Below are 20,387 nucleotides of genomic sequence, written 5' to 3'. Positions count from 1 at the left end.
ATATTTCTGTTTCAAAATTTCGTCCTTGATCAGAATGTAACTCTAAATGAACTCTATGTCTTGAAACGAGAGACGCATCTCTGGACAGTCAATTGTAGGCTTTAGGATCCTGATTACGCATACTAAAAAAACTAAAAGTGCGAATTTTGTCATGAAATTTGGTATGGGGAGTTATAATCCATCAGTTGCTTGCAACAACTTTTCCAAATAACTTTTTCCCATGTCTCTAATGCGATGCAAAGTATCAAAAATTCACCCTATTTGGGGATTCGTAGTAGACCGCGTTTAAAATTTAAATTTCAGTTGACTATCTTAAACTTATCAAAATTTGAACCATCAACCTGTATGACTATAAAATTTCAAATCTGTATTTATTTTGATAGCCGAAGTGCAACTCAAGGCAACTGTTCAGAGCAGCTGCCTCAAAGGTTAAAATAGCCATGATGATTGCAAATCTTCGTCGCAGAGATGGCACTTAAAGAAGAAGAAGCCGAAATACAGCGGTGTCTTCATCTTAAATGTGACAAACTGTAGTATTAAGATCAGAAACTCATTTAACTAGTCATAATGGCAGCTAATCTGGAAAGCTCAACGTAGGTGGCGCTCGTGTAGTTGGAGGTCACGTCAACTTACGTCAACACTTCAAATCAATCTATTTCTAAGTAAATATTGCATATTTGTTTCGTTGTGTGAATTAAAATTGAGAAAATAAAACCCCTCAATGTTGTGCTGTGCATTTGTGCTCATCGAGAACATCTGGACACAGGTTTCCCAAAGATATTCTGATGAGAAAAAAGTGGATTGTAGCAATAAAAAGGGATAAATATGTGCCGACAATAAATGCATGTACCTGCAATAAACATTTTGTTGAAACAGATTACGTATTGCCCCTAGAGATTCGACTGTAAAAAATATAATACTTCACTATAAAACTCAGATCAAAATTTATTATAAACGCACGAATTAAGATATGCAATTTTATATACATTCACACTGTTGCCACATCTACAATCTCTTTTTATGGAGTGAAAATATAACAAAATATATATTTGAAATAATAATATAGAAAAATGTGAAATAATAATTTGAAATAATTCTCAAGTTCTCAATATTTTTTAGTGACTAAGACATAACCCGACGAAACCTAACCTAGGGTCATCGAAAATAATATAAACAAGTTAATAATCGAAAATTAAAGTGACCTAGTACCATTCAAATATTCTATAGTTACTAAAACATAACCTGATCAAACCTAACCCTAAATTTTTCTAATTTCACCTTAAAGGACATCGCACACATCTTATGGAAAATATAATGTCACTCAAATTCAATAAAATTTATACGAATAGATTCGTTTTAAATTAACGGTCAAATCTTATCATTGCGCCAACTCTGTATTTTCAATAATTAGAGCAGAAATTGATATAAATAAATCTGAAATCAAATGGGTACGTACATAAGTTAGAGAGAGAAAAAATATTTTAAAATACCCAGATTATCGGTACTCCATAAATCAGCGGATTAGTTTCACTAATCCGCTTAGGCCCAGCGGGGTTTAAGCTGTTTTGAATAGCACTCAGAGCAATAATGATTGTAAACTAACACTTTATGGACTCCAAAAATGTGATTTCGATAAACTTTAATTGCAATTTACGCCGTAATTAATCATAATTAAGAGTTGGCGCAATGATAAGAATTGACCGTCATTTTAAAACAAATCTAATCGTATAAATTTTATTTAATTTGAGTGACATTATATTTTCCATAAGATGTGTGCGATGTCCTTTAAGGTCGCCTTTCACCTAGACAAACACTCAAATAATTATACTTAATTAAATTAACGCATTCTATATTTCCTTAAGGAATTATAATTTTTTTAAATAAGGCAACATTGCAGAATCAACTGCGCTCAACCCATTTGTCAAAACGTGGACCTCCAACTACACTAGCGCCGCCAATCGGGAGCAACGGCGTACATAGCTGCCATTGAGTGGATGTCCGGACGAAAATAAGTTTTTATAAAGTAACCTTACCGTTTAAAACAGGTGGTTTTGGAGCCAAATTGGGTTTTCCATGATTGATCACAGGCTTAAAGGGTCGAAGGCCGTTACTGTTATCAGTTGTGTCCAATGAGCTTAAATTTGCATTGCTTTTCGCCTTTCTGTGTAAAGTACTCTGATTAATGCTAATATTGGAAGAAGAGTTTGAATTTAAGGATAGCTGACTCATGTGTAGGCCGTTGGTTATGTTTTCTCGTTGAATTATTTGCCGTCCGCCAGTATCTGGTGGAAACTAAAATAAAATATTCATGAAATATGTGTTTACATGTGATAAACGTTAAAAGTTTGGTAACCTTTCATTTAATTTGTCAAAAAATATTATAATTTAGCTTAATTTATAAACTCAAGTACACAATTAGGACTATTTGTTGGATATCATTGTCATTAATAATAGACATTAAGTTAATGACTGCCAAAAAGATCCTTAAAATATCTTAAAATACACTGGCGGGCAAAACATTTATGTTACAAGGAATTTTTGATGTCTCGTTGACATTTTCGGTTGTAAACTTCTGTTTAAAACCCATCCCTTAAATCTCTGAAGAATGTAGCTTACCGGAGCATCCCCAAAAGTAGCGAAATAGAACATCACGCCTATGACCTACATAATTACACTGTTTTAATATATATTTTTTTATTTTTTATTTTATTTAACGCTACTTAATGTTTTACACAAATGGCGTTATGTCAATTACTTTTTTGTTTATTTAATTTAACTTAACCGTCTAGGCTTTTGTTCTCATTTACGTTATAGTGCATCTTTGTTGTGATCACTCACTACACATGACACTAGGTACAGCTGGTTCCAAAAAAAACTGATACGACTCTTAAAGCGTATTTTGTAGAAAATTGAGCAGTGTATTTTGAAGGATAAATACTTATTATTTACATACTGTCACTGTCACTGCCAAATCTTAAAATTTGTCAGATAACTTATTCTGTTCAACCTCAAAAAATGGCTCCACATGCTGGCAACAGGCGCGGATCCAAGGGGGGGGGGTCAATGGGGTCAATTGCCTCCTCCTTGAGACCTCTCCTGGTGTCTACTGACACTGTTTTTAAGAAAGAGATTGCGATCTAACATAAATAGTGAATTTTGTGTCCTGTTGATAACTGAATAACTGAAACATAGGCAGAATTCCTTGGAATAGAAAATTATTAAAAGTCTTTGGAACATAATATGTAAATGAAAAAGTCCCACAATAAATCTGTTTATTGCCATCAGCCATCTATTCAATTCATTGCCAGAAACCAGATAAAAATAGTATGTAATTGCCGGTGCTGTATCGTAATTTGATCATTTAATAAAACCCCCGAATAAGAGCCGCTTTTAGAAGGATGTCCAAAGTATTATGTAACAGAGACCTAAAATCGGCATTAAGGATCCGACTACTTCGCTGCTACGTGTTCTCGGTCTTACTGTATAGTGAATCTTGGTCTTACCATTGATTGAAAATTTCAATCAACGGTCTTACTGTATGGTTTTGGACGGACTGTGAATAAAATCGATCTAAATCGCCTTGAGGCTCTCGAAATGTGGTGCAATAGAAGAATTTCAGGAGTTTATTGGATGGAGAAGATTCGAAACACCACAATACTAGAATGTCTCAGCAAGATTACTGCGATTATAAAAAGCATCAATGAGACATAGACATATTCCTTAAATAACAACAGCCCTATTTTAACTATTTAGAATGGGAAATAAGCCACAATATTATTAAAAAATGATTTTTATTAACGTTTCGACGCCCAAATCGGGTGCCGTTGTCTTATTTCCCATTCTAAATAGTTAAAATTGTAAAAATGCCACAAGAAAATAGCTTCAGAACAACAACAGCTCTATTTTATGTAAAACTATCATTTAAGTATATACTTTATAAAATGCAGAAATTCAAAATAATATAAAAATTTAGACCTTAATAATCAATAACTTAATAATATATGTAATCAGTTGTTAGTTTGTTTATTTTAACTGACTTTGACAGTATGTCATAATTAATAATATAATGTCAGACCAATCAAATACACTGCTCAAAATAATCAAATCTTACTAAGAGTCGTATCAGTTTTTTTAGGAACCAGCTGTACCTAACTGTAAAAAGTCACCGTACCTACCATGCCAATAACCATTAGTTGTTGAGGCAATAGCTAAATAAAAAAAAATTTAACTTGTTTTAATAAATATCAATGGATCGTCCTGTACAGGAAAAATGTTAAATTTTCACTCAAATAATTTACCTATATGGTCCTTAGTTAAGGACAGATTGTAAATATTACAAAAATTAAAAAATAACTTACATTTCTCGTTGGTGTCGGTGGAGGCGGTCCCCTATTTCTGTTATCATTTGCTAATTGCTTTTTCAGTTCCATCTGTATACTTCCAAAATTTTTCATACCTCCTAAAGGACTAACAGGAGAAACACTACCACCACTACTAGAATTACCATTTCTAAGATTGGCACCTAACATGCCACCCGACATGCCACCAATGGGCAGTTTGGGTAATTGCATACCACCCATACCTCCAGGTATACTGCCATTTGATGGTTTATTGGAAGAACCTGAAAAGTATGTAATATTGAAATCAAAGTTTGGATCGAGCTTATAATCTAAAATAATATAATATACAGTAGAACCCCGATTATCCGTGTGCGGATTATCCGTGCAATGATTTTCTATTACCAAAATTGCATTTTTGAAGTTTTATCAAAATAGCGTCACCGTAAATCACTCGACGGAAACTCTATATGCCGAGAGAGAGACTCATAATGAAAGATTTAATTTTTGTATTATATTTTTATGGTAGGTACAAACGTAGGTATTGGGACCATGCAAGTTCGGAAAAGCGACACCTGGTTTCATAGCTCGGCAACTTCTTTCGCACTTTTAATTATATTGGCCAATCATATTGGTTCTGGTTGCTGGATAATTGTCAAGGCCGTAGCCCAAAAAAATTATAAGAAGAAAAAGTAAGATTTAGGTTATGTTATTAAAAGGTAAACAATTGTATGTAGTAAATAAATAAAATTAGTTATTAAAATGCAGTATTGCTAGCTAATACAATAATTAATTAAATATACTTTTATATAATAATTGCATATCATATCAATATTGTGGAGCAATATATAATTTTTCTTCTTCAATGACAGTAAGTATGAAATATATTATGTCAATTTGACAATTTCAATTGACAATATGAATTATTTAAGAAAGTTGCAAGATTTCTCCGCTATTGGCGCACGATCGTTTCTCGTATCCACTCCAAGTACTTGCACACCGCGAATATACGTACGTATGCATTATATGTAAGGAATAAGTGTTTGGATTGTCCGTGCTTTTCAATTATCCGTGCCACGTATGGTCCCGAGGAGCACAGATAAACGTGTTCTACTGTACTTAATTATTATGTATGGCAGTATAATAAAAGGAGTAAATAAAGTAATATTTTTTTTGTATGACAGACAATAACGATATAGGTGTGAGACGTGGACACTGACAAAAGCAATGGAAATAAAACAGATGTTTTAAGAGAAAAATCCTCAGAAGAATCTTTGCACCTTATCACGACCCTAATAGCAACCAATACCGAATGAGAACAAATGCAGAGGTCAAACAGATGTATGTATAGGGCTAGCGAATTAGTGCAAGAATCTCAACGTCTAAGATGGGCTGGCCATGTCCCTAGACTCCCTAATACCTATCTTGCAAAGTTATCTGGGAAGAAGACCCGACAGGAAGAAGGCCCTTAGGGCGTCACCAAATGCGACTGAGAGATAACATATGATCAGATTAAAGATAAATGGGGCTACCCACTGACCCAACTATCATGGACGACCGTTCGAGATGGAAGCGAATTGTGCAGTCAGCCAAGACTCACCCCGGGACGTAGTGCTACGAGAAGAAGAATAAGAAGAAGAAAAAGAAGAAGAAGAAGAAGAAGTGTTTAATTTCAAACATTCAATTTTCATATTCGATATTAAACAATCTTTTTATCACCCCGTATATCACACTAACGCAATAGGGAACTTGCACATTTTTTTTGCACATTTTTTTTATTACATAATAATGTTCAGTTTTGTTTAAAAAATGAGATTTCCAAAATTACACGCTTCAAAAACTCGTAATAACTTAGAAATACATATTTAAAGTCTTCTGCGGTATAAAATAGTTCAAATAACCCGTGACGTCACATAGTTTTACATTAGTTATTATTATGGTTATATTTCGCTGTGTCTAGGTACACGCTAACGTGTACGCAAATAAAAAAGTTAGGTACACGCGAATTAAACTTCATCAAGCCACTGACGTCATTATTTAGCGTGCGCAGTGACTATATAATATTTTGGTACATGCTATTTTGATATGTTTAGTGTTTGTTTGATAGAAAAATATTTGTTAAGGGAAGGGGAGCAGAACTATTCAGATGTTTCAAACTTAATTGTAATAAATCAATGTATATATAAAAGTATATATTTAGGTTAGCAAAATAAATATATGTATTTAGTTGACATGCCACGTACAAAATATTGTTAAAATAATTTTTATACGTAAGTTAATTATTATAATCAACTATTCTAAATGGGAAATAAGCCACAATTTAACTAAAAAAATGATTTTATTAACGTTTCGACGTCCAAATCGGATGTCATTGTCAAAATACAAAAATTAGTCAGATCAAATAAATTATTAGAAAAAAATTTTTACTAAGCATAAACATTTTTGTTTAATTTAATAATATTTTGTATTTTGACAACGACGTCCGATTAGACGTCGAAACGTTAATAAAATCATTTTTTTAGTTAGATTCTGGCTTAGTTCCCTATTAGAATAGTTGATTACAAAAATACCACAAGGAAATAGCTTCAGAACAAGTTAAATATTATTGTGAAAGCTTTAGGTCTTCCTTTTATTTTAATTTTGGACGGTAATACTATTTCACTTATAACTAAAAAAATATACAGTCGAACCCGCTTATTAGAGTACCGCTTATAGGAATATCCCGGTTTATGGAATAAGAATTCGAGGTCCCGAAACGTTTCCATTTACTCCTTAATAATCTATCCGTTTATTGCAATATGATTTAGTAAGATCGTATCGCTTTATAAATAATATTCTTCATGTCAACGAATAAATTTTTACCTACAATTTCCTAAAAATTTAAATTACGTCTGGTATTACGGATTGTCGACAAAGGCCTCGAATGCCTATAGTGCTGTTTAATATATTTTTAGGGTTTGTCAAGTAATAAACTTTATTACTTTATTACTTTGTTATGAGTACGAATTCAATCTTTCGCCGACACAGGTCATAAAATAATTTCATTTGTCTGCAAATTAACCTCTCGTTGGTAAGAAGTTTTCTGGAGGGCCAATCCAATGGAAATGAGCAACAACTGATTAGTAGTTTATGTAACAAAAAAAAACAAGTACAATTACCTATTATTTTTCAAGACAAAGTAAGTAACTCTTTTATATGTATTTTAATAAGAAAATATTTACACATCTATATATTGTATACATTTCATATTAATTCCTGTATGCATCCACATTAAATAATGCAATTTGGTTTTTAATAAATAAGTACCTAATAGTTACACTAGTCTATTATTGACATAAAAAGACTTAACCGATACACATAATATACATATTAACATAGTATGTACTATCATTACGTATATTCGGTACATTTATTTCGGCTAGCCACCAAAGATCGGTTATTAGAATATCCCGGTTATAAGAATGTTTTTGCTTGGCACGAAGGGTATTCCAATAAGCGGGTTCGACTGTATATTAATTTATAGTCTCTTAACTTTTTCATACTGTTTTAAAATGTTAAACTCATTAAAACAACTAAATAATTGTCCACACTGCATAGTTAATTTAAAAACAAACACTAAACAAATAAAAAATCTCTTTACTAATCAATATTAAAATTAAAGTGTAAACACAACGCGATTAAACAAATTCCATCACTCTGACACTCTAACTTTTTTATTTGCGTACACGTTAGCGTGTACCTAGACACAGCGTTATATTTAGGTATATTCCTTCTTCTTCTTTAGTTTATTGGCCTACACCTACTTGGGTATTTGGCCAGCTCGTCGTCGGGGAATAAAGGAAAAATATGTATAGTCTAATGACATTTATCATATGTCGTTGTAATAATATATACCAGTCTGTTGAGATTGGAGTTTTATACAGTTTTTGAAGGAAATGAAAGAAAGTTTACTATTGAAAATAAAACCATTTTGTAAAAGTACAAATTTTCTATGAATAGTTCAAACGATCAAAATCACTTTTAACGTCACATAACTGTATTTTTTACTGACGTTTATAATGTCTAATTTAAAATTATATATACAATTGGTGTAGAATGTAAACATACAACGTTGTGACGTCACGACGCGTTCTGGAGTGGCTGGTATAAGTTGAATTTTTAGTCGTCTTTAGGGGCCAAACGAAAGACAAACAAAACTTTTTTATTTTTGATACAGGTTCTAAATTATGTTCTGTTGTGATTTATAACATTTTTTTCGAATTTAAAATTTTATGCAAGTTCCCCATTGTTATTATATTATTGCAAACATGTGCGGGCTATTTAATTAGTTTAATTATTGCAAATCATAAACAATATTTTTGGCAATGGACACTAATTTTGCTGACTAAATAAAAACCTTTGTTCGTTGATCGCGTGGGCTATGACCCAATTCATCGTGCCGCCAATAAAGAGTACACACTAGATTCATTCTATCGAGTCATGTCAACGAGTCAAGATGTGCTTTTAAAAATATTCTTTCGAATCCAGTCCAACAGTCAAGATGTGCTTTTAAATATATTCTCTCGTGTATATTCAAAGAGACAACATGTAGTCTCATAAAGGATTATCAGTTCAACCACCAAACGAATCGGTCAACAAAGCATCGTCATTAGGTCTCCCGGGAAGTTAGTGTAGTTTACAGAAATAAATTATCATCTTTAATTTGGTGTTTTACTAAGGGCGATGGATCCTACAGCTGAGCCGAAGTTTTATACAAGAAGAGTAATAAAAGGACAATAATATATTTATAAGATACAAATTCTAGGTTATCCATTGGCGTTCCGATTATCTAAAATTAAAAATAATGTTAATTATATCGGAAACGAAATATCTCCAACAAAAAACTGCACTAACATTTTTATTTAGAAGTCTATATTCGTTCTCCTCTATATAGTGCATATAGATTTTCACTTCGGAAAAAATCAAACAAGATAGAACTTTTTGTAATTTCATTAAGAAATGTTTAATAAACAACATATCAAAAAGTTTTACTGGAGAAGTGGGTGCTTCATTTTTTATTAAACAAATGAACTGCGAAGTTTGATGTTTTTTTAAATAACTCCGAAAATATACATTTTAGAACAAAACTGACTTGACGATTGAAAAATTCAGAAAATTTTACAAAGAAAACCTTATATAAAGAATTTTCTAAAATTAAATCTGTATCTTCTATAATTTTTTATTTATAACGCTAAAGTCACCTTCTCACAAACATTGGCGCACTGTAAACTAGCGTATGGCGAAGTACACGGTTGAGTTATTTTAATGTAATTCTTTAACTAATGGATCAAATAAAATTTTACAAATTGAACCTAAAAGATGAATAATTAAGCTATCTTATGGTTATAATAAAAAGAAATAAAATGTATGGGCATAAGTAAGGTGGGGGCGGAAAGTGAGCCTTACATGAATTTTGTTTAAAAATTATTTAAAAATGTGTAACTAATACAATTTTTCTTATAAAACCCTCAATTTTGCACAACTTACTTTTCAAGCATCGTACTAAATTATGTTTCATTCAAGAAAAATTTCAAAAATTTAATTCAAATGATATGACGTCTTAAAAAATGTAATTTTTGAAATCTTTGTAGTTTTATAGAATTACCACCACTTTAAGACGGTATTACTCAAGTTTGAACATATCTATTACAGTTTTATAAGTGCTTTTTTAAAGCTTAGGATGTAATCTTTAAAATGCACTAACTTATTTTACTTTAGAAATGAAATAGACTATTTCTTCTTGTAGTGGAGTCACTGAAGGTGGAAATGAGCTATTACCTCGGATTTCGTTCAACCTCCATCGATTTTCATGAAAATTGGTGAGTGGTTAGAGGATATCTCAAGGAACAAAGGTGACATGGTGCCAACTTGCGCTTTTATCCTGGGGGTGGATGCCACCCCTTCTCGGGGGTGAAAATTATTTTATTAAAAATAACCCCATAATTCGATAGAGGGATTAATTTCAAGCAAAATTTGTTATATAAAGTTATTAAAATAAATCAAAACTTTTTGAGTTATTAAAGATCAAAGATTTTAATTTTTCTGAGAAAAATGCATGTTTTTAACCAATTTTTCATCAATAACTCAAAAAGTGTACGTTTTTACCAAAAAGTTATTATTGTCAAAATTGAAGCTAATAAGAAATGAAATAAATCCCTTACTAGAAAAACCTTTTAATGTTAACTAAAAGTGAGTTTATAGGTAATTGAATGTATATTTTTTTCGGCGAGTAAAAAACTCTAAGTATTCAAGCTAACGGGAAATTGATGCATTTTATAACATAAACTTATTTAACATTTTTTGTCAAAGTACTTAAACATATCTATCAAATGAGCCCCCGAACATGTTGATTTCATTAAAATTTATGCTCAAAAATTTTTTCAAAATTTATCTTTTAAAAATTTTTCCAAAAAATGTTATTGTTTTTTTTTTAATAACTCCGTTCGTGTTTACGTTATCAGGTTCAGCTAAAAACTGTTTGAAAGTTAATTCCAAGTTCTATTTAAGCACGTTAAATCTAATCTTCTAAACCCCTTTTACATGACCCGGTTGCATGGTTCCCACAGCAAAATTTAAGATTTAATCGTTTCTATTTCGGTTATTTTTTACCCTATAGAATTATAGAAATAGTAAAACAGGTAGAATATTTTGCACCGAAAAAACTAAAATTTGGTTTTATATAATTTTTTACGTATATTGAGTATTTTTGGAGTTATTACCAAAAGAATATGATAATTACAATAATTTTAAAAATTATGATTTCTTTAAACTATATCTTTTCTTCAAAAATATGCATTCTAAACCGGTCAAAATTATTGAAAACATTACTTATGCTAATATAAAGAAGTTCTTGTAAGGATTACTGTAAATTTTAATTTTTGTGGAAATGGCGTATGTTTCATTTTTCACTTTTTCCTAAAAAATTCGAAACGGTTCTTTTATTTCCATTATAACTTGCTTAATTTTGACGCTATTACCTTGTTATGAAGCTCATTTGATAGGTATTCTGACGTACTTTGACAAATGTTTAGCAGGAATATTTTATACATTGCATCGTTTTCCCGGTATTTAAGCTTGAATACTTAGATTTGAGTATTCGTCGAAAAAAATACACATTCAATTGCCAATAACTCACTTTGAACTAACATCAGTTTAGTTCTTTATGTGAGGAATGTATTCAACTTTTTATTATCTTCACTTTCAGTAATAATAACTTTTCTGTAAAAGCTTATAGTTTTTGATTTATACGTGAAAAACCGATTTAAAACATGCATTTTTTTACGAAAAAATAAAATCTTTGGTCTTTAATAACTCAAAAAGTGTTGATTTATTTTAATAACATTATATAACAAATTTTGCTTATAATTTGTCCCTCTATGGACTTATGGTAATATTTTTAATGAAATAATTTTCATCCCCGAGAAGGGGTGGCAACCACCCCCAGGGTAAAAGCGCAAGTTGGCATCATGTCACCTTTGTCCCTTGAGGTATCCTTTAATTACTCACCAATTTTCATGAAAATCGATGGAGGTTCAACGAAATCGGAGGTGAAAACCTTCAGTGACTGCATTATTGAGAAAATTAAGAAAGATAACAAAACTGTAATACAAAAACCGAAAAATACCAGCTAAAAAAATGTTTATATAAAGTGATCAAAACTTTTTTCTGTAAAACTTACCTAAAATACATTTAATAATAAACCAACAATAATAAATGTTGAACAAAATTTTTTTTTAGCTCTTATACAGTATGTTATACAGAGTAACTTGGAACCTATTGATAACTTTTTTATTATCAGTTTTACGAAAAAAAGTTATTCTTTATAAAATACTCTGCATCGTATATAATCTAAGATGCAATCATCAAATATCAAATTTAATGAATTTTATACGAGGTATGTCAAAAAATATGAATTTCACTCAAGAGTAAAGTATCGTTAAATTTCACAATATCGAAAATTGTTATTAAGAAAAGTTGTTTGGAATTAAAAAATATGTTTTAGTGTTCAATTACATCCTTCTAATTAAAATATTGTGAATAATAAAGGCACTTAACTCTTAGAAAAAATCACATTATTTACATACCTCGTATAATATTTAAAAAGTTTAATATCTGATGGTTGTATCTTATATTTTAGACCAGGAGAGCATTTTATAAAGAATAACTTTTTTCGTAAAAGTGATAATAAAATAGTTATCATAATTGTAATAAAATGATGATGAGTATCCGTAATTTGAGAAAAAATTTAAAAAAAATTTTCAATTAGAATAATGTAATTGTATATGTAAACACAGTTTTTAATTAAACAACTTTTAATAATAGCATTTTTTGATATTCTGAAATATAAAGGTACTCTTTAACGAAATTCATATTTTTGACATAACTCGTATAAAATTGGTAAAATTTGATATCTGATGGTTGAGTTTTAGATTTTTGACTATCCAGAGCATTTTATGAAGAATAACTTTTCTTCGTAAAATTGATAATAAAAAAGTTTTCCATGTGGTTCCTAGCTACGCAGACATACTGTATAAGAGCTTCTGTATAAAAATTTTCAAATTGAAATGCCATATTCGGATTCAGTATAATCAAAAACAACATAGAAACATATTTGATCAAAGTAAAATGATGAATTTAACGATATCTTTAAAATTACTAATACAAAACAATTGTTATTCTTTAAACAATTAATAAACAATTAGCGACCAAATCTGCGAGTAGAACTTTTTACTTTAACACGTATATAAACTAACAAAAAAAGTTTTAGAAAAATATAAGCTTGTTTGAATGTTTCCGAAACAATGCATGTTTTCGTTCTAATTGCACTCCCCTAATAGTATCACCCCTCATTGTTGATTATTGGACGCTTCTGTATTTCTAGGCCAGTAATGTAAAATTGTTGACAGTCAGCTTTTTAATTGTGTCTCCTTTCGAACTATGTCTGATCTTGACTGCTTGAGCGGATTGCTTGAGTGGGGACCACGGGCAAACAAGCGAGGCCACGGAAGACCCCCAACGCGATCAACAGACGACCTCAAAAGAGTTGTGACCAAATGGATAGAGATTGGTATGGTATTCAGGGCCGTCTTAAGCATACACGGCGCCGAGGTGCAAGACTCATCTTTGCGCCCCCTTTTGTCAGAAGATTATACAGGGTAGCGAGAAAGTATGGAAACACAATAATTTCTCGGAAACCGCTAAAACGATTTTTGGTGAGCCAGGGTCTTCTAATGCGGCCGATATTATAGTGGTAATTACATTGTTGTCAAATCTTCCGTTTCTCTGGAAATCTAATGAACTTTCTTATTTTAAATTGAACACTCTATATATTTTTGCGTTTTTAAGTATCTAAGAGATACTGCTTATTTTTCATGTTACGTTCTCTATACCTAAATGCCATAATTTCGGAATTATTATGACATTTATTAAAAACAATTTTAGAGACAATTTAAAAATCATTTTTTTCGGCCCGGTTGGCCATTTTTTTAGGTTTTTTGGATCATTGGGAATTCTAGGTTCAAAAATACAAGTAAAAAATATTATTTTTGAAACTACAAAGTGCCTAAATTCAAACTCAAACCTTATTGTATCAGCTGTCGATAAGTGATTTGGTCTTATTTCATTCTAAAATATTGTTTTTTAATTGTTAATGCAGCTCGATCGCCCGTCCTCTCATATGAGCTTCATTAACAATAAAAAAAAACATGCTTTATAATAAAACGTGCCAATAATTCTTATAGGGAGCTGATAGAAGAAGGTTTGAGTTTAAATTTTGGTACTTCGTAATTTTAAAAATAATTTTTTTACTTGTGTTTTTGAACCTTAAAAATCGCCATTTTTCAATTTTTTTCAGTTTTAAATTGTTTATAACTCGGAAACAATTAACTTAAGAGAAAAATTACAAAAAACATTTTTTTATTCCCAATGATCCAAAGAACCTAAAAAATGTCTAACCGAAAAAATTGATTTCTATAATTTCTTTAAATTTGTTTTTAATAAATGTCACAATAACTCCGCATTTAGGTATAGGAATTATAACATAAAAAATAATCAGTATTTCTTAAGGACTTCAAAACGCAAAAAATATACAGGATGTTCCATTTAAAATAAGAAAGTTCATTAATTTCCAGAAAAAAGGACGATTTGACAACAATTCGTGTAATGTTCTTATATCGTATTATCAAAATTGGAAATACATTCTATTAATTTTAAAAAGTTACCGTCATCCTATTCATGTAACCTTTGACTGGTTCCTCTTAATGGTAAATTTTGTCGTTCTAAAAATGTTACTATTTCGATAATTCTTTCTAAAACCGCCGTCCACCTTTTTCTTTCGCGTTCAACAGCTGCTGAATTGACAGAGTCTACTGTATGACTTTCTAATAGTAAGTCTTTTTTTAGATCTACATATTTTTTTACAGAAATTAAGTGGCTACCCTTCTCTCGTGTCTTTCTAAAAACGTAATAAACGTCTTTTTGGCGCAAACGTATGGAAGAAAATTAGGTTTTCGAAAATCAGCATTTATATTTACCTATTATAAAAGGCGTCGCTAAAAGTGGGATACATACATAATAGTTCCCCAACGGCAATTATAATTTTATCAGCAGAATCAGATACACTGATAATTTTTACAAGATGGTGATTCATTGGTAATATGTACTCACATTCAATATTGGTCAAAATAGTGTACGCGTCACCTTTTTAAAATTATTGTCGGAATAAACTAAATGGGTTTCATATCAAGTGCGTTCGCAGGTGCCTGTCGGCGACTAGTCGGCGACAAATTAGCAGCAAAACGCATGCGCACTTTAAAATGATAAAAATAATATCGTTAATAGATAAATATACAAGGTATATTTACCTAGTATAATTTAATAATTAGTTATTAATAATAATTAAAAGTAAATATACCTTGTATATTTATCTATTAACGGTATTATTTATATTAAGTGAGGTTAGAAATTGTCGGCGACAATTTGTCCATTGTACCCGCGAACGTAACTACATATTACATTTGTGTATTGTAGGTGTAGTAAGCATTAATAGCCTTTGTAAAAAATACCGAAAGTGGACTTGTATGTTTTTGTTATTTTTAGGTTTTTTAAAGACAAAAAGCGCAATTTTGAGCTTAGCAAATGTTCGGCTTGCGCCCCTTGGACATGGCGCCCGGGTGCCTCGCACCCTTTGCACCCCCGGGTTGAGACGGCCCTGTGGTATTGATACAAACATGCTATATAGGGTGGAAGTGAATAAAATTAAGAGAATCTATGCTGGTAACCAACGTTATGAAAGGACATGACACAGGAAGAAGAAGTTCATAATTTGGAAAGCATATAAATTGGTAATTTTAGAATGTGATAAAAATAACAATAGAGCAAGGTTGGTATAGTAAAATATTTTCCAACCTCAGCTTTGGTAATATTTGTTTATCTTGTGGTGGATATTACCATATTTATGCTTAACTGTACTTTATTAATACAGGAAATGAAATAAGTTGAACTTATTTTATTTATTAATTAGCAATGTTATAACTCAAAGATGATATTATGCCAATACAAGATATAAATAATTTTTTTAACAAGGAAATCATATTTAAACTGTAATACCACAGTATAAAGAGGGACAGTAAAACCTCTTCCATGGCGGCACTTTGATTCCAAGAAGTAATACCGGCAGTACGCAATTGGTAATTCACCAGTTGTGGATGCGGGTTTTCCCTGTTAAAACCCGTACGTTTCTACAGTCCGTCTAATTTACTTACCGTTGCACGTCATTATCTACGCCAGAGATCTAAGTTGACATAGTTGCCAAAGTATAAAAACATTCTGAACCATTTTAAATCAAATAGATCACATAATTATTGTAAACGTGGATTATACAACAAAACAAATTAATATTCAATGTAAATAAATAAAAACTTAAGAAATAGAGAACAAGAATTAAGTTATAATCATTTAAGATTTGCAGTGCAAGCGTTTTTGCACTGCATTGTTAATAATTATTAAAAAACGGCTCCGAACTCTTGGGAGAAGCCGATAGGTTTCTTTGTATATGTCTACAATAACAACTAAAAAAGTTGTCAGATACCTCGATTATTCCAAGTCGTGATAAAATTAGGTGAAATTTATATTTTTATAGTAGATCTTTTATAGTAAAGTAAATAATAAAAACAGTAAATATAATAGAACAGATACTTATAGTAAAGAATATAAACAAATATGAAGTGTCATCACCGCAACTGTCAAATAAATGTTACCTATTTATTCTAAAATGTCACCTTCGTTCGATTACAGTTACAGTGTGTTCCGAACAAATCTGCTTCATAAAAATGCTTTTATAATCCATGTATACAAATTAAATGAAACATATTATTGTGTATTTCTTTAGGTTAACATTAATAGAAATCTTCAAATATTATTTCTACGCGTATATAATAAAATATGTCTAGTGGCTGTAATTCCAGTGTACTCGGCAAAATGATTCTAAAAGAGAACACACGTACCGCCAAATATTTCGTGTTGGTATCATGCGACGTCACAGGCTATGACGCGGATGACGTGCAACGGTTAGTAAATTAGACGAAGTATATGCCACTAGCAATGCGAGAGTGGGGCAAAAGCGACTGGGAACATTGCTCGGTCGCCATGCGCGACTAAAGATTTTTCTACTGTCCCTCTTTATACTGTGGTAATACTATAAAAATTGTCGAAGTTTTTCCCATTGAAGTTTAAACACTTACGAACTCTTCTCTGCAGTAATAGACCTGGATCTCGCGTACCAAAAAAAGTTGATTAATAGCAAACTGAAAATTTGTTAATGGCTTAACGGTGTCTAGTCGGACAAACTTTTATGTATGGGAACACTGGAACAGGGGAAATTTTAATTGTGGAACAGGTTAAAAATTTGGAACGTCAGACTACGAAAACGTTCCATGTATTTTGTCGGACAGAACTTCCAATTTATTTGTTACCATTTCATTAAACTCTCATGCAAAAATCAGACTGGTGTTTATCACCAACTTGGCATTTTAATGAGTTGAACACGAAGAACATGTTAAATGACAGGAATCATGTTGGTTAGTAATAGCAGTCCGATTTTTGCATGAGAGTTTAGTGAAAGGGTAACAAATCAATTGGATGTTCTGTCCGAGAAAATACATGTTTTCGTAATCTGACGTGCCAAATTTTTAAACTGTTCCCAATTAAAACTTCCTCTGCTTCAGTGTTCCCGTACATCAAAGTTTGTCCGCCTAGACAGCGTTAAGCTATTAATAAATTGTCAGCTTGCTATTAATCAACTTTTTTTGTTACGCGGGATCCAGGCCTATTCGACGTGTGCAAGTACTTGGAGGGGATACGAGAAACCATCGTGCGCGAATAGCGGAGAAATCTTGCAACTTTCTTAAATAATTCATTGTCAATTGAAATTGTCAAATTGACGTATATTTCATATCTACTGTCAATGAAGAAGATAAGTTATATGTTGCTCCACAATATTGATATGATATGCAATTATTATATAAAAGTAAATTTAATAATAGTATTCTGCTTGTAGTAGTGCATTTTAAGAATTAATTTTTTTTTCCTACATACAATTGTTTACCTTTTAATAACATAACCATACTATTACTTTTCCTTCTTATAATTTTTTTGGGCTATGGCCTTGAATATTGTCCAGTAACCAGGACCAATATGATTGGCCAATATAATTAAAAAAGCGAAAAATGTTGCCGAGCTATGAAACCAGGTGTCGCTTTTCCGAACTTGTCTGAGTATTTCCATGTTTCATAATATGTTGTGTAAATTGATGATGAATAAATGAATCTTTTTATAAAGAGCAATACAAAAACCTCGCATATATTTAAATTTTAGTTAAATATCTAGTTGTATTCGCTCCGTGCATGACTGACGCGACACCTAGCGTAGTCGCCTGACATTTTTGGCTACCACAATTTTACATTAACCATATGATACACAATATGGCATATTTGACGTTAATATGTAATATTTATTTACACCCGTGTTGAGCTGGCCCTCCCCACATGCAAAAATTAAAAAACAAATAGCCCTGATTTATGAGCTCTCATATTCCGCAAATTAAAAATTTTGAGCTCGTTCCACTGAGCAGGAATTTAATATTTTAGTGGGGGAGGGGCTGAGTTAGCCCCCCCCCCCCACTACTTAAAAATAGGAATATTGAATCGATTTTTGCGGCAGAATTACGAGCTATTTATGAGCTCTTGAAATGATATAGTTTAGATTTTTGAGCTTATCCCCTTCACCCCCAAACAACCCTTTAATTGATTTAACTTAAGAGAAAAATGCTGAGAAAACTTAAAATATATCGTATTGCGGATATAATTCCTATAGCTTATATATTCTAAGAATAAACTATTAAATCACGTGCATTTCGATTATTGAGCTACAACCCCTTCGCAAGAACACTACCCCATCTTCCCGGCTTAAGAGAGAGTTGTACTTAAAATGCATTAAATTAATTGTTTGGCGACTACATATCATTTAATAATTTATGAGCTTCCAAATTACGTGCATTTAGATCAGTAAATTGCAATTTATTTTGTATAGTGCAGTCACTGAAGGTAAAAAATCAACGATTACCTTCAATTTCGGTGAACCTTCATCGATTTTCACGAAAATTGGTCAGTGGTTAGAGGATAGATCAAGAAACAAAGGTGGCATGGTGCCACCTTGCGCCTTTACCCTGAGGGTGGATACCGACCCTTCTCGGGGGTGAAAATTATTTTATAAAAAATAACTGCACAAATCAATAAAAGGACAAATTATAAGCAACATTTGTTATGTAAAGTTATTAAAATAAGTCAATACTTTTTAAGTTATTAAAGATCAAAGATTTTAATTATTCGTGAAAAAAATGCATGTTTTGAAGCGGTTTTTCGTAAATCACTGAAAAACTAAGTTTTTACAAAAAAGTTAATAGTAGTTTAATTCGTATAAGTATTCTAAGTACTTTGACAAGTATTTAGTGTTACAAGTAAGCAATTTATTATATTTTTTATTGTAGTGATGAAAACTTTTTTGTAAAAACTTACAGTTTTTGAGTTATTTATGAAAAATCGCTTTAAAGCATGCATTTTCTTTCACAAAAATTAAAATATTTCATCTTTAATAACTCAAAAAGTATTGATTTATTATAATAACATTATATAACAAATTTTCCTTAGAATTTTTCGATTTCTCGATTTGTGGGGTTATTTTTAATAAAGTAATTTTAACCCCCGAGAAGGTGACATATACCCCAGGCTAAAACCGCAAGTTGTTATTGTTAATTTTGTTTCTTGGGGTATCCTCTATCCGCTCACCAATTTTCGTGAAAATGAATGGAGATTTACCGAAATCGAAGGTCATAGTTGATTTTTACCTTCAGTGACTGCACTACAGAAAGAAAATTGCAATTCAATAATTGAGATGCGTATATTTTGCGAGCTCATAAATTATTAAACGTTATGTAGTCGCCAAATAATTAATTTAAATTATTTTAAGTACAACTCTCTCTCTCAAGCCGGGAATATGGGATGGTTTTCTTGCGAAGGGGTTGTAGCTCAATAGTCGAAATGCGCGTGATTTAAGAGTTTATTCTTAGAATATAAGCTATACGAATTAAACTACTATAACCTTTTTTGTAAAAACTTACAGTTTTTCAGTGATTTAAGAAAAACCGCTTAAAAACATTCATTTTTTTCACGGATAATTAAAATCTTTGATCTTTAATAACTTAAAAAGTATTGACTTATTTTAATAACTTTATATAACAAATGTTGCTTATAATTTGTCCTTTTATTGATTTGTGTAGTTATTTTTTATAAAATAATTTTCACCCCCGAGAAGGGGCGGTATCCACCCTCAGGGTAAAGGCGAAAGGTGGCACAATGTCACCTTTGTTTCTTGAGGTATCCTCTAACCACTGAGCAATTTTCGTGAAAATCGATGAAGGTTCACCGAAATTGAAGGTAATCGTTGATTTTTACCTTC

General features: G+C 31.2%; 1 protein-coding gene across 3 annotated transcripts in view; it reads right to left on the bottom strand.

Annotated features, from left to right (window-relative positions):
• LOC114337099 (WAS/WASL-interacting protein family member 2) overlaps positions 1–20,387 on the bottom strand; it is a 78,957-nt gene that overhangs the window by 7,426 nt on the left and 51,144 nt on the right. For all 3 annotated transcript variants that reach the window (XM_050645206.1, XM_050645208.1, XM_050645207.1), the window contains exons 3-4: positions 4,359–4,621; positions 2,034–2,292 (exon numbers count right to left, since the gene is read on the bottom strand). In XM_050645206.1, the coding sequence (XP_050501163.1) occupies positions 2,034–2,292; positions 4,359–4,621 (522 nt within the window). The remainder of the gene's footprint in view (positions 1–2,033; positions 2,293–4,358; positions 4,622–20,387) is intronic.

This window comes from Diabrotica virgifera, chromosome 3 (genome assembly GCF_917563875.1).
Source record: "Diabrotica virgifera virgifera chromosome 3, PGI_DIABVI_V3a".
Lineage (NCBI taxonomy): Eukaryota > Metazoa > Arthropoda > Insecta > Coleoptera > Chrysomelidae > Diabrotica > Diabrotica virgifera.
Note: the sequence above shows the minus strand (reverse complement) of the source record. Positions and strands in the feature narration are given on the sequence as shown.